The sequence below is a fragment of the Podarcis bocagei genome, assembly GCF_964188305.1.
Source record: "Podarcis bocagei genome assembly, chromosome: 2".
In the NCBI taxonomy this organism is placed as follows: Eukaryota; Metazoa; Chordata; class Lepidosauria; order Squamata; family Lacertidae; genus Podarcis; species Podarcis bocagei.
The window spans coordinates 20,905,819-20,918,485 of NC_138126.1; the positions used below are offsets into that span (position 1 = coordinate 20,905,819).

A 12,667-nucleotide genomic window follows, 5' to 3' on the forward strand; every position below is an offset into this window, starting at 1 on the left:
TCCCCCCCTGTTTAAAATTTAGGAGGTCTTGGCTTTGCGCTGACCTCTCAGCAGTATAGGGACAAACGTGTTTCCTTTCGTTTTAATATTTTAAATCAGGGGTGAGGAACCCGGGGCCCTCCAAATCTCATTGGGTTGGGCCACAGTGCCCCCATCTTTCCTGGTCACTGGCCTGATGGCTGGGGCTGACGTGGGTTGGAATCCAACATCATCTAGAGGACCACAGTTTCTCCAGGCCCTGTTTCAAATCAAATTAAGGGACAGACGGGTGGCTTTGTCAGACCCAGGTCTTCTCAAGTAGATGGGGTCAGGGTGGCAAAGACACAGTCTCTCACAGGAGAAAGAGTGGCAGGATCTCCTGGTTATTCACAAGCAAGACTGACCTGGAATGCTTTATAAGGAAGCAGGGTGTGTATCACATGGCCGGCCCTGTTTTGTAGGGACAGAAAGTTGCACCACCTTGATGCCAGCAAGAAAACCCAGGGGTTTTCTCCACTCGCACCATTGCCTAGAAAGATTTTGCATAATTAAAATTAAAAATCAAAGCGCTACAAGACCCAGAAGTCCCAACAGTATTGCTTCCTCCTACTTACATTTGTTGGTAATTACTCTTCTGAACTCGTTTCTAAAACCAGGCATGTACATTCTGGAATTTACTTCTGCCTTACGTTTCTCTCATTTCTATATATATAAAAAATGCCACATGGAACTGTGTTTCAAATACATCTTGAACCTCCCTCCACAGGTTGGACCTCCTTCAGGAAATCATCCAGGAGCTTCAAGGAAAAGGCGATTCTCCCACTGTGAGCCAAAGTAGGTGGAGCAGTCTGTATACGTACATACTTTTAAAGCACATTTATAGCGCCAGCTCCCCCCCAAACTTCAGTTTGCCCCTCACAGCTACAGTTCCCAGCATCCTTAACCAACCACAGTTCACATGTGCTTTAAATGCATGGCCTGTATGTCTGAAGGATGAAGCACATATGTCAGAGCTGCTTCAAAATCCTAGCTCACAGAGGATCACGCTAGCCAGCGGTCATTAAGTAAAAGTCTTTATTGAATTACAGTTTCCATTCTCACGCTGCTGTCTGCAACTCTACGTCTACTAGCTAGATCGGCGAGGCTCCGTCTGAGTCTCCGCCCCGTGCGCACCAACTTAATATCCTAGCCTTGCTCCACCTTTTCCTCCTGACTGTCCTCCTCTGGGTCCCTCTACCCCCCGGGGCTTCTTCCTTCCGGGATTCTTCTGACGCTGACCCGGACCCTTCTGCCTCCTTGCGCCGGGCTTTAGGACCTGGTTCCCTTTCGGGGCTGCTCACTGCGCCGCCTTCCTCTGCATTTGAACTTGGCGCGCGCGCCCAACCTTCCACTTTCCTCTTAACCGTTTCTTCGCTCCCCGATGGAGGTGTGGCCACTCCTGACTCCTGCCCTCCCTCCTGTGGTGAGCTGCCAGCGCTTCCCCCCTGGCTCCTTTCCTCTTCCCTGCTTCCTGGCGGTGACGCTGGTCCCGATTTCCAGCTGCTCCCCCCTGAGTCTCCTCTGGCTCTATCTTCCTGGGGTGCCTCCCTAGACTCCCCCCTTGCCCTGGCCACTGGTGCTCCTTTCTGTGAATCCTCTGATTCACTGGAAAGACTGGGAGATCTCGGGTCGTCGTCATCACTCATCCTTTCCTCTGTCTCCTCCCCTTCGCTCTCTGTTTCCTCCCTTGCCCGTGCCTCTGCACCTAAACCCCTGACATCCATCCCCCCCTCGAAGCCCCCCAGTCCCCCCTCCCCTCCTTCCGGTGCTGGAGCTGGGGGCTGCTGTTGCAAAGGGACGAACGTCGGATATCGGTCGCTTCCCGTGGCAGGCCTCCATCGGAACTCTTCCGGGTCTTCCTCTCTGCTCTCGTTGACGACAGTCACCTCCTCTTCCATCTCTGTGCCGCCGTGCTCGAAACCAGGGTCGTCCCCGAAAATGTCCATGTCCGTCTCTCCCGCACTTCCTCCAGGCGGCGTTGCTCGGCCGGAACAGTCCAGCCACTTCCTGCGGAACTGCTCCTCCGGCCTATCGTCCCACCAATACGAGGGTTCTGAGACAGATCCCGAGGGTGACCCCTCTGGGGAACGGACGTCTCGTGTTGGTTCCTCGTCCGAGTCGAACCCCCTGAACGTGCTGTCCGAAAGCGTGGGCGTGAAAAGCCAGTCGTCGAAAAAGTCTGCTGGCATAGGTCTATGTGGGAAGAGGGCATGAAACTCGTCTTTGAGCAGAGGTTCGTCTAAAGCGTAGCCCGGCACCCAGCTGTTCGCACTGGCCGGGGTGCCTTCCCTGGCGAGAAAGTATTCTACTCCCTCTGCCCCCCATCTGGAGTCCAAAATCTCCGTGACTTCGTTGATGCGCTCCTCCTGTGCCACTCCCGCGTGCCCCGTTCCTTCTCTGAGCGGACTCGGCGCCGTTCCGGGTTCCTGGAACCTGTGCGGTGCCTTGTAGGGAGTGAGCACCGATCTGTGGAACACCGGATGCATTCTGGAACCCTCCGGAAGCGCCAGCCTGAAAGCCACCGGGTTGACCTGCTCTTCGACTTGGTATGGCCCCAGTTGTTTATGCCCTAGTTTCTTCTTGGCCAACGACCTGGCCGGCACTGCGTGGGCTGCTAACCAGACCCAGTCTCCCACGTGGAGCTCTTCGCCAACCCTTCTGTGTTTGTCCGCTTGTACCTTGTATGCGTGTTTAGCCAGCTCCAGGTGGCGCCGCAGCTGATCGTGGACTTCCTGCAGCTCCGACGCGAACGCATCTGCTGACTGCGGCTCCCCTTCTCCCCTGCATTCCAGTCCCGGGAAGGTTCTAGGGTGCCGCCCGTTGTTGGCGAAGAACGGCGTGACGCCCGTGGATACGTGCTTCGTGTTGTTGTAGGCAAACTCTGCAAGCGGCAGGTAATCCACCCACGTCGCAGGCTGTTGGTTTGCATAACATCTCAGGTACTGCTGCATGATAGCATTGGCTCGCTCCGCTTGCCCGTTGGTCTGCGGGTGTCTCGCCGACGCCAGATTGATCTTGACGTTTAGGAAGCCCATCAGCTTCTGCCAGAAGTTCGAGATGAACTGCCGCCCGCGGTCGGACAGAATAGACCGTGGCAGACCGTGAACCTTGAACACGTGGTCTATGAACAGTTTGGCGGTTTGCTCTGCCGTGGCCACCTTAGCACACGGAATGAAATGCGCCATCTTGGAGAACAGGTCCACAACCACCAACACTGCCGTCTTGCCCCTTGAGCTGGGCAGATCCGTGACAAAGTCCAGAGCCACCCTTTCCCAAGGTTCGACCGGAGTTTGCAGCGGCTCCAACAGTCCAGCCGGCGGTTTGTGCACCGGCTTTGCCCTCTGGCAGGTGTCACACCTCGCCACGTAGTCTGCGACCTCCCCTCTCATTCCAGGCCACCAGAAATCCCTGGCTACTAATTCCACCGTCTTCTCCTTGCCAAAGTGCCCGGCCGTGGGTGCGTCGTGCAGCTGCTGTAGCACCTTGGCTCGAAGTTCGTCACCCGGCACGTAGATGGCCCCTTTACGGATGAGCAATCCATCTCGTAGCTGGAAACCGTCGGCCGCTGCCTTGCCCCCTCGCACCTCTGCCATCTTCGTTTGTGCGAAGGAGTCCCCCTGCAACGCTCGCCGCACCGCCTCTAGGTCCACGGTCGCCGCGGCGCACGCCCACACTGTCGGTGCAAAGATGTGCATGGCGGCCGCTGGTGTTGCGTCCTCCAGATACTGTGGCTTGCGGGAGAGAGCGTCTGCCATGATGTTGGTGTCCCCCGGGACATACTCTATTCGGAAGTCGAAGTCCGCAAAGAACTCAGCCCAACGTATCTGCCTCTGGTTCAGGAACTGTGCCGTGCGCCAGTGTTCCAGATTCTTGTGGTCCGTGCAAACCTGCACCGTGTGCTTGGCGCCGATCAGAAAGTGCCTCCACGCCTTGAACGCTGCATGAATGGCCAGCAACTCCCTGTCCCATATGGTGTAGTTCTGCTCGGACTTGCTGAGCTTCCTGGAGTAAAACGCTCCCGGCCGCCACACGCCCTGCGGATCCTTCTGCAGCAGGACCGCCCCCACTGCTCTGTCCGAAGCGTCTGTCTCCACCCTCATCGGCATGCTGGGGTTGACATGAAGCAACTGCTCTTCCGACGCGAAGAGACGCTTGAGGGCCTGAAAGGACTGCTCCGCCTGCTCTGTCCAGATGAACTTCTTCTTCTTGGAGCTAAGGGTGTCAGTGATGGCCGCCGTCTGCATCGCGAAGCCCTTGATAAACTTGCGATAGAAGTTCGCAAAGCCGACAAACCGTTGGACCTCCTTCCGGTTGCGTGGGCTCTTCCAATCCAACACTGCTCGAACCTTGGCGCTGTCCATGGCGAGCCCCTTGTCAGACAGCTTGTAGCCCAGAAAATCCACCTCCGGCACGTCAAATTGGCACTTCTCCAGCTTGGCGTAGAGCCTGTGTTGCTTTAGCCTGCCCAGCACTTCCTTGACGTGCTTGTCATGTTCTTGCTGCGACTCCGAAAAGATCAGGATGTCATCCAAGAAACAGACGCACGTCTTGTAGAGAAGTCCTGCCAACACGTGATGCATAAATGCTTGAAAAACGTGAGCGCCATTTTGCAGTCCAAAAGGCATAACTCTGTATTCGTAGGTACCCAGTGGCGTGAACATGGCTGTCTTCCACTCATCACCCTCCCGCATGCGAATGAGGTTGTACGCCCCCCGCAGGTCCAACTTGGTGAACACCTTTCCCTTCCGTACCTTCGCCAGGAGGTCGTCGATGCGGGGCATGGGGAAGTCCGACGGCTTGGTCATACTGTTCAAAAGCCTGTAATCCACTACGAGTCTTTTTTGGGGCGTGTCTCGCTTCTTAACAAAGAATACAGGACTGCCCCCCGCTGCCTTAGACTCCCGGATGAAACCGCGCTCCAAATTATGATCGATGAAGTCTTTGAGTTCCTGCAGTTCATCCTCAGACATGGAATACAGCTTCCCTTTAGGCAGCGCCGCCCCCGGCAGCAGGTCAATTTTGCAGTCATATGGTCTGTGAGGGGGTAGCCTGTCCGCCTCCTTCTCGCAGAAAACTTCTAGAAAATCTGCGTACTTGTGGGGAATCGCTTGCAGCGTGCCTAGCAGCAGCTGTGACTCCTCTTCCTCTCCTTCCTGCCTGGGTACGATGCAGTGTTCAGCACAAAAGGAAGAGCCGAAGACCAGCTGCCTCTGGAACCAAGCCATCGTTGGGCTGTGCTTGTCCAGCCAACTCATGCCCAACACAATGGGCGTGTCAGACAGTTGAGTGACGTTGAAGCTGATGACTTCCCTGTGATTCCCAAGTCGCATCACCATTGGTGGCGTCTGCTTCACCACTTGCCCCCCTAGCAGCTCCCTGCCATCCACCGTGACAACCTGCAGGGGCAGTGTGGCCGGCAGCAACTGCACAGCGTGCCTGTCGACAAATTCCTGCCCTATAAAGTCCGCGTTGCTGCCGGAGTCGATGGTGATTGGCACGTCCATGGTGATTCCATTGGGCAGCTGGAGAGATGCTGTGAGCCTCACTACTGGTTTGGGCGGGAGGGGGTTCACTGGCTGTAAAATTTCTGGGGACTGCGTCACTAACACGTCTGGCTGGGCCCCAGTGCCTCTTCCTCCAGCCAGACATCGTCGTTTCCCTGCTGTGGTCCTCCCTGCTGCGTTGCTGCAGTCACCATTGCTGAGGCTGCAGTAAGCTTGTGGGGCCTCTGGGGACACTCTTTCGCCATATGCCCTGGCTGCTCACAGACGTAACACTTCCTGGTCCCTCTAGGAGGCTTCGCCTTCACTGCTGCCGGTGCTAGGGCTCTGGTTGCTGACTGAGCCCTTGCACCTCCAACCTCCATAGGTTCGGCTCCTCCTCCTGGCGGAGGCGTGGATTGCGCCCGCGCTGCTTCTCTGGGAAAGAAGGAGGGGCCTCCGGCTGGTTCGCGCCCTCCACGTCCTTCGTCCTTGCTCCACGGACGTCCTTCCAGCCTCACTCCCACTGCCAGTGCCCTCTGAACGACCTCCTGGGTGGTTCGGGGTCTCTCCCCCCTCGCTATCTCATCTTTAATCGAGTTGTGCAGTCCCTCCCAAAAGAGGTCTCTTACAGGAGCCGAATCTCTGTCCCATTCCAGGGCGCTGACCAAGGCGAAAAAGCGGGCATGATACTGTCTGACGCTGGCCCTCCCTTGTCTCAGCCCATGCACCTCCTTCCGTGCAAGATCAATGTCAATACTTGATAAGAAACACCCATCCATCGCTTTAATAAAGGCATCCGCATTCTGGAGCGCCGGATCGTTATCTCTCCATAAATTGCGCAACCATGCTTTCGCCTCCCCATGCAGATGGGACATGATGAACCCCACTCTCTCCTGTTCATCTCTAAAGTCTTTATGCAACAGTTGCAGTGCGCACAGTACGTCGGCTCTAAAGTTGGGATACTGTTGCAGGTTCCCATCGAAGTGAGAGAGTAGCCCGCCTGTCCGTCTCGCCAACCCAATTCCCTCCTGCCGGGGTGTTTGCTTTGCCAGTACGTCTAACCTGACCTGGAGATCCCTGCAGGTGGCAGCTGCCTCGTCCTCTCTCTTCCTGGATGCGAGAACCTCGGCGTTCAGTTGTGCCACTGCTTTTCTGAGGTCCTCTATCTGCTGCTCAGCCGTCATGTCTCCTGCCGTTCGTGAGCTCGCTAGTGGGCGTCTGTTTCTCTCCCCTCCTCGAGGCTGCAGATGCCCACAATGTGGAGACGGAGCCTACTGTCAGAGCTGCTTCAAAATCCTAGCTCACAGAGGATCACGCTAGCCAGCGGTCATTAAGTAAAAGTCTTTATTGAATTACAGTTTCCATTCTCACGCTGCTGTCTGCAACTCTACGTCTACTAGCTAGATCGGCGAGGCTCCGTCTGAGTCTCCGCCCCGTGCGCACCAACTTAATATCCTAGCCTTGCTCCACCTTTTCCTCCTGACTGTCCTCCTCTGGGTCCCTCTACCCCCCGGGGCTTCTTCCTTCCGGGATTCTTCTGACGCTGACCCGGACCCTTCTGCCTCCTTGCGCCGGGCTTTAGGACCTGGTTCCCTTTCGGGGCTGCTCACTGCGCCGCCTTCCTCTGCATTTGAACTTGGCGCGCGCGCCCAACCTTCCACTTTCCTCTTAACCGTTTCTTCGCTCCCCGATGGAGGTGTGGCCACTCCTGACTCCTGCCCTCCCTCCTGTGGTGAGCTGCCAGCGCTTCCCCCCTGGCTCCTTTCCTCTTCCCTGCTTCCTGGCGGTGACGCTGGTCCCGATTTCCAGCTGCTCCCCCCTGAGTCTCCTCTGGCTCTATCTTCCTGGGGTGCCTCCCTAGACTCCCCCCTTGCCCTGGCCACTGGTGCTCCTTTCTGTGAATCCTCTGATTCACTGGAAAGACTGGGAGATCTCGGGTCGTCGTCATCACTCATCCTTTCCTCTGTCTCCTCCCCTTCGCTCTCTGTTTCCTCCCTTGCCCGTGCCTCTGCACCTAAACCCCTGACAACATATATATCCACTGTTCTAAATATGTGACAGAGTAGTGAAATAAGTTATTTGTTTATGTATCGAAACAGTTGTACAGTGGTACCTCGGGTTAAGTATTTAATTCATTCCGGAGGTCTGTTCTTAACCTGAAACTGTTCTTAACCTGAAGCACCACTTTAGCTAATGGGGCCTCCCACTGCCGCCGCACCACCGGAGCACGATTTCTGTTCTTAACCTGAAGCAAAGTTCTTAACCCGAGGTACTATTTCTGGGTTAGTGGAGTATGTAACCTGAAGCGTATGTAACCCAAGGTACCACTGTGTGTGTGTGTGTGTGTGTGTGTGTGTGTGTGTGTGTGTATTTGCTATCTTGCATCTTCATTCACGCTTCAACACCACATCATACTCCAAGCTGGCCTGTTGCCTTTATGTTCATTTTTAAAAGCACCACTTTTGCATTTCTAATATTAGAAGTTCATGCTCATTAGGCCCTTATTTTATTTTTTTAAAGCATGGTAATTAAATTGGAGGGCTATGAATAAGTACTCAGAACACAGGAGTGGTCAGGGAGATGAGCCGCTCAGTTCTGTGCCAAGCTAACCTGCCACCTACCTGCCCATAACTTGAATGGCTTCCCTTCAACTTGGAGAGAAATAGGTATACATCTGGCCAGAAGGTGGCAGGTGATGCCTGCTCTTTAAAAAACAAAACAAAACTTAGTTAATGAGTTTATTATACAAGGTGGGATTTTGGAAGGCAAAATATACAGTTGTACCTCAGGTTACATTCGCTTCAGGTTACATACGCTTCAGGTTACAGACTCCGCTAACCCAGAAATAGTGCTTCAGGTTAAGAACAGGATGAGAACAGAAATTGTGCTCCGGCGGCATGGCAGCAGCAGGAGGCCCCATTAGCTAAAGTGGTGCTTCAGGTTAAGAACAGTTTCAGGTTAAGAACAGACCTCCGGAACGAATTACCGTATTTTTCGCTCTATAACACGCACCCGACCATAACACGCACGTAGTTTTTAGAGGAGGAAAATCCGTAGGCATGCCACCTGTAGGCATTTCCTCCATAACACGCACAGACATTTCCCCTTACTTTCTAGGAGGAAAAAAGTGAGTGTTATGGTGCAAAAAATACGGTAAGTACTTAACCCAAGGTACCACTGTACACAACAAACCAATTCTGTACAGGTGTGAGTTGTCCCAGGTAATAAAGCAGCTGGAAGAAGAGGCAGAAGTTTCAACAAACTTGCACCATCGTGGACGTCACCATGTTGTCAAAGGCCCTAGGTTAGATCCAGTTCGTAGGATTATAAAAGGGGTTGCACACGACATCTGCGAAGGAATTATGCAGCTTCCTGAACATACTGTGAATTTTGTTGTCCCCGAGTGCCGTGTTGGAAGAACCCACCACCATCACAAACTCCACCTTGGAATTGGTCACGTAGCCATATACTTTGTAGTCTTCAGTTGGGGAGAGCAACCCCAGGCAGAGCTCTCTCTGGTCCACAAGAGCTTTCGCCATAGCAGAGATTTCCTCATCCACAACACCAAGAGACGTGTAGTGGAACTTCAGTTCATTTTCTGTCAGGATGCCATATTTGGTAGCGGAGGGTTTGCTTCCTGTGGCTGCTCTTTTTGTGTGTGTTGTATACTTACCCAAAGTACAGAGGCAACCTTTTTAGGCTTTGTGGGGGAAGACTTCAGCAGCAAGCCTAGAGTGGCCAGCTCCCTTCAAGAGGTGTGTGGAGTTGAATGAGGAGGAAACAGGGAAGTCAACTGAAGGTCTATCCACAACTTAACTTCTGCCCCTCTCTTTCCAAGCAGAGGTCTGTATTTTAAAACTGTGTGTCCGAGTGTGTGTGTTTTTGCCCAGAATTTTCCCTGTGAAAACCTGCTCTATGATTCTATGACTCCTTGAAGCTGAATCGGAGCAAATGTCAATTCAGGTTTTCCAAGGATAGACATTTGCTGCGATTCAGCTTTAAAGAATGGATTCTGACATTGAAATCTGCAGAGCAAAAAAAAAGGGGGGGCTGCATGGATGTGGAGATTTAAATCACAGACCGTGCCTGGAAAGAGCAAAGGAAAGGTCAGTGTGGATAAGCCCTCAGACAGGGCATGGGTTCGGAAAATAAAATAGGAGCATATATGAACATATTTTTGCATAATAAAATTTGGCTTGCCGGCCAGAGGATGCAGGAAACTATTCACACTGCCTTGAGCCCTGCCTCTGAACCCTTGAAGTCTCTAGTCAGCTCCCATCTCGGTCTTCTGAGATTTCAGTGGTCTTCCCCACATGCTGTCCAAACTACCGTATTTTTCCATGTATAAGATGCCCCCATGTATAAGACGGCCCCTATTTTTTAAAACCCAAAATTAAGAAATTTAGTTGTTTAGCTTTGGGGGGGGGTCACTTCCGCCAATCGCTCACCCGCCTGCCCACCACTGCTGATCGCTTGCCACAGCCACAGCCGATCGCACACCTCGCCGCAGCCGCCAGTTGCCTTGCCACTGCCACCAATCACCCACCCAGTCACCGCTGCCAGTCACATGTTTGCTGCTGCCATTAATCGCACGTCCCCCCTCTGCATTCACTATCCATGTGTAGGATGACACCCAATTTTTGCCTATTTTTTTTTTAAGCAAAAAGCATAGTCTTATATGGCCGCCGAGACCATATAACACCGGTCTTGAAAGACCTACATTGGCTCCCAGTACGTTTCCAAGCACAATTCAAAGTGTTGGTGGTGACCTTTAAAGCCCTAAACGGCCTCGGTCCAGTATACCTGAAGGAGCGTCTCCACCTCCATCGTTCTACCCGGACACTGAGGTCCAGCACTGAGGGCCTTCTGGCGGTTCCCTCGCTGCGAGAAGCCAGGGAACCAGGCAGAGGGCCTTCTCGGTAGTGGCGCCCTCCCTGTGGAACGCCCTCCCACCAGATGTCAAAGAGAACAACAACTACCAGACTTTTAGAAGACATCTGAAGGCAGCCCTGTTTAGGGAAGCTTTTAATGTTTGGTGTATCTCAGTATTTTAATATTCTTTTGGAAGCCGCCCAGAGTGGCTAGGGAAACCCAGCCAGATGGGCGGGGTATAAATAATAAATTATTATTATTATTATTATTATTATTATTATTATTATACACAGAAAAATACAATATCTTTACCCTCATTCTCTTGGAGAGCAGATCCATAAGCAACAGTTGAGATTCGTAGGACACTGAGATGCTCAGTGTCAAATTCCTCCCTTGTGCAAAATCTCTTTCTGTATTTGTTCTAGAGATGAACCAGGAAGTACCATCTGTACCCAAAACAGGAGAGGGAACATAGCTTAACAATAAAGCATGACTTTTGCATGCAGGAGATACGAGGTTCAGCCTCTGGCATCCCCAGTTAAAGGATCAGGACTCCACAGGTGATGTGGAGAGCCACTGCCAGAGTAAGCAACACAAGGTGGACAAATAGATTTCTGTGTTGCTAAGCGTGGAATCTTAACTGAGTTGTCGCAGCATAGCATTGTGTCTCATAAAACCCCACCCCTCACTTCCTTAGGGCAGCAAGCAAGGAATGGAAAAGGACAAGCTCCTGTCTCAGGGCAAAAGAAAGCAACTCCAGTCCCCACTGCAGGGCAAGGGGCGGTTGCTAGCTTGAAGAACCAGTGAGTGATTCTTACCATAACCGTTCCACTGGAGAGACAGGACTGGACCAGACCAGAGCTCCTATTCTGAAATAAAAGCAATCTGCATCCTCGTTCCTTTATCAACCCGTATGGACCTTGAGAATCTACTGCCCTGGATACACAACTTCTGACGCGCTAATTAAATAGTTCAAATGATTCCTGTACTTCTGTGCAAGTTCTGTTTATAATTTGTGTTACCAGCGTCGACCAAAATAATTTGCAGAGGACTCTGGGCGGGGGGGGGGGGGGGCGCTACAGGTCAGATTTGTGCAGAGGCTTTCAACCCTGTCAAAGGCTGGCCGTGAGTCCAGAAGGGGTCAGGGTTCTTTCTAACCAATTCCCTCAGGTGCACATTGTTTAACTCACTTACATTTGTCTTTTGTGCTAGTAAAGGTAAAGGGACCCCTGACCATTAGGTACAGTTGTGACAGACTCTGGGGTTGCGGTGCTCATCTCGCTTTACTGGCTGAGGGAGCCGGCGTACAGCTTCCGGGTCATGTGGCCAACATGACTAAGCCGCTTCTGGTGAACCAGAGCAGCACACGGAAATGCCGTTTACCTTCCCGCCGGAGTGGTACCTATTTATCTACTTGCACTTTGACGTGCTTTTGAACTGCTAGGTTGGCAGATGCCCAAATGTAGGCATATTGACACTGCTCTGTGTGTGTGTGTGTTTATACAGAAAAGCTTAGTCCCGTGTTTTCAAAACAAACAACATGAACGCAATTGGGGTGTACCATTCTAGAAACGTAACTTTCCCCCATTGGGACGAGGAGGGGCAATGAACAGGATTGAGATCGCAGTATGTACTAAGCAGAATGAGGATGGGGTTAACCCTTTCCTCTTACCCAGCAATCCTGATGAAACCCCCCACCTCTGATCTACTATTAGCCTCCAGAAGAATGGCTCCATTGATCCTGATTATATTGGATTGCAACCTGAGGGGGAAAGGGTTAGGCCTCACTGCCGATTGAGAGCTCCCAGTTCTTTTTGGGGAGCCCACAGACCTCCATAAGCTGTCCTGGAAGGTCCTAACAAAGGAAGGCATGATGCTTTGCTTATCCCTCGTTTAATCTGAGAAATACGAAATGGCTTCCTCACCTGGGTCCTTCTAACCAGCCTGGAGCAGGCTTAGATTTCATAACGCAACAGCATCGTTTGTCCCTCAAACCATTCAGTGCGGCCAAATAGCAGGGCTATAGCGGCATCGCAATAAAATTTGGGGTTCTGTTTTCAGTCCGGTTTTATGTCGCTTCTCTGCAAAATGAAGGGAGAGCAGCTTTGGGGATTTGTTTTGGTTTTTAAAAGGGCACCTTACACACAAACAGCTGGATTCTAAGACCCACATGGGAGCTTTTTGAGCAGGACCTAACAGGTACCTCCATTTGCATTTCTACAATCTAATGCAAAGTTAAACATGCAGGTGTTCTTCGCCACCCAGTCTCTGTCTCTCTCTCTCTGCTTCCCGAT

At 52.4% G+C, this 12,667-nt stretch overlaps 1 protein-coding gene and 1 pseudogene across 5 annotated transcripts in view; one reads left to right on the forward strand and one right to left on the reverse strand.

Moving 5' to 3' along the window:
• LOC308580413 (inactive serine/threonine-protein kinase TEX14-like) overlaps positions 1-11,361 on the forward strand; it is a 35,555-nt gene extending 24,194 nt beyond the window's left edge. For 2 of the 4 annotated variants that reach the window (XM_081181990.1, XM_081181991.1), the window contains exons 19-20: positions 746-813; positions 11,071-11,361. In XM_081181990.1, the coding sequence (XP_081038116.1) occupies positions 746-813; positions 11,071-11,180 (178 nt within the window). In that variant the 3' untranslated portion in view covers positions 11,181-11,361. Of the gene's footprint in view, positions 1-745; positions 818-10,798; positions 11,044-11,070 lie in introns of those variants that run through there. The other 2 variants (XM_081181992.1, XM_081181993.1) reach the window with 2 other exon arrangements.
• LOC308580056 (trafficking protein particle complex subunit 2-like protein pseudogene) lies at positions 8,733-9,094 on the reverse strand (annotated as a pseudogene). Its single transcript has one exon. The product of its transcript is annotated as a trafficking protein particle complex subunit 2-like protein pseudogene (transcript).
• Positions 11,362-12,667: the final 1,306 nt, after the last annotated feature.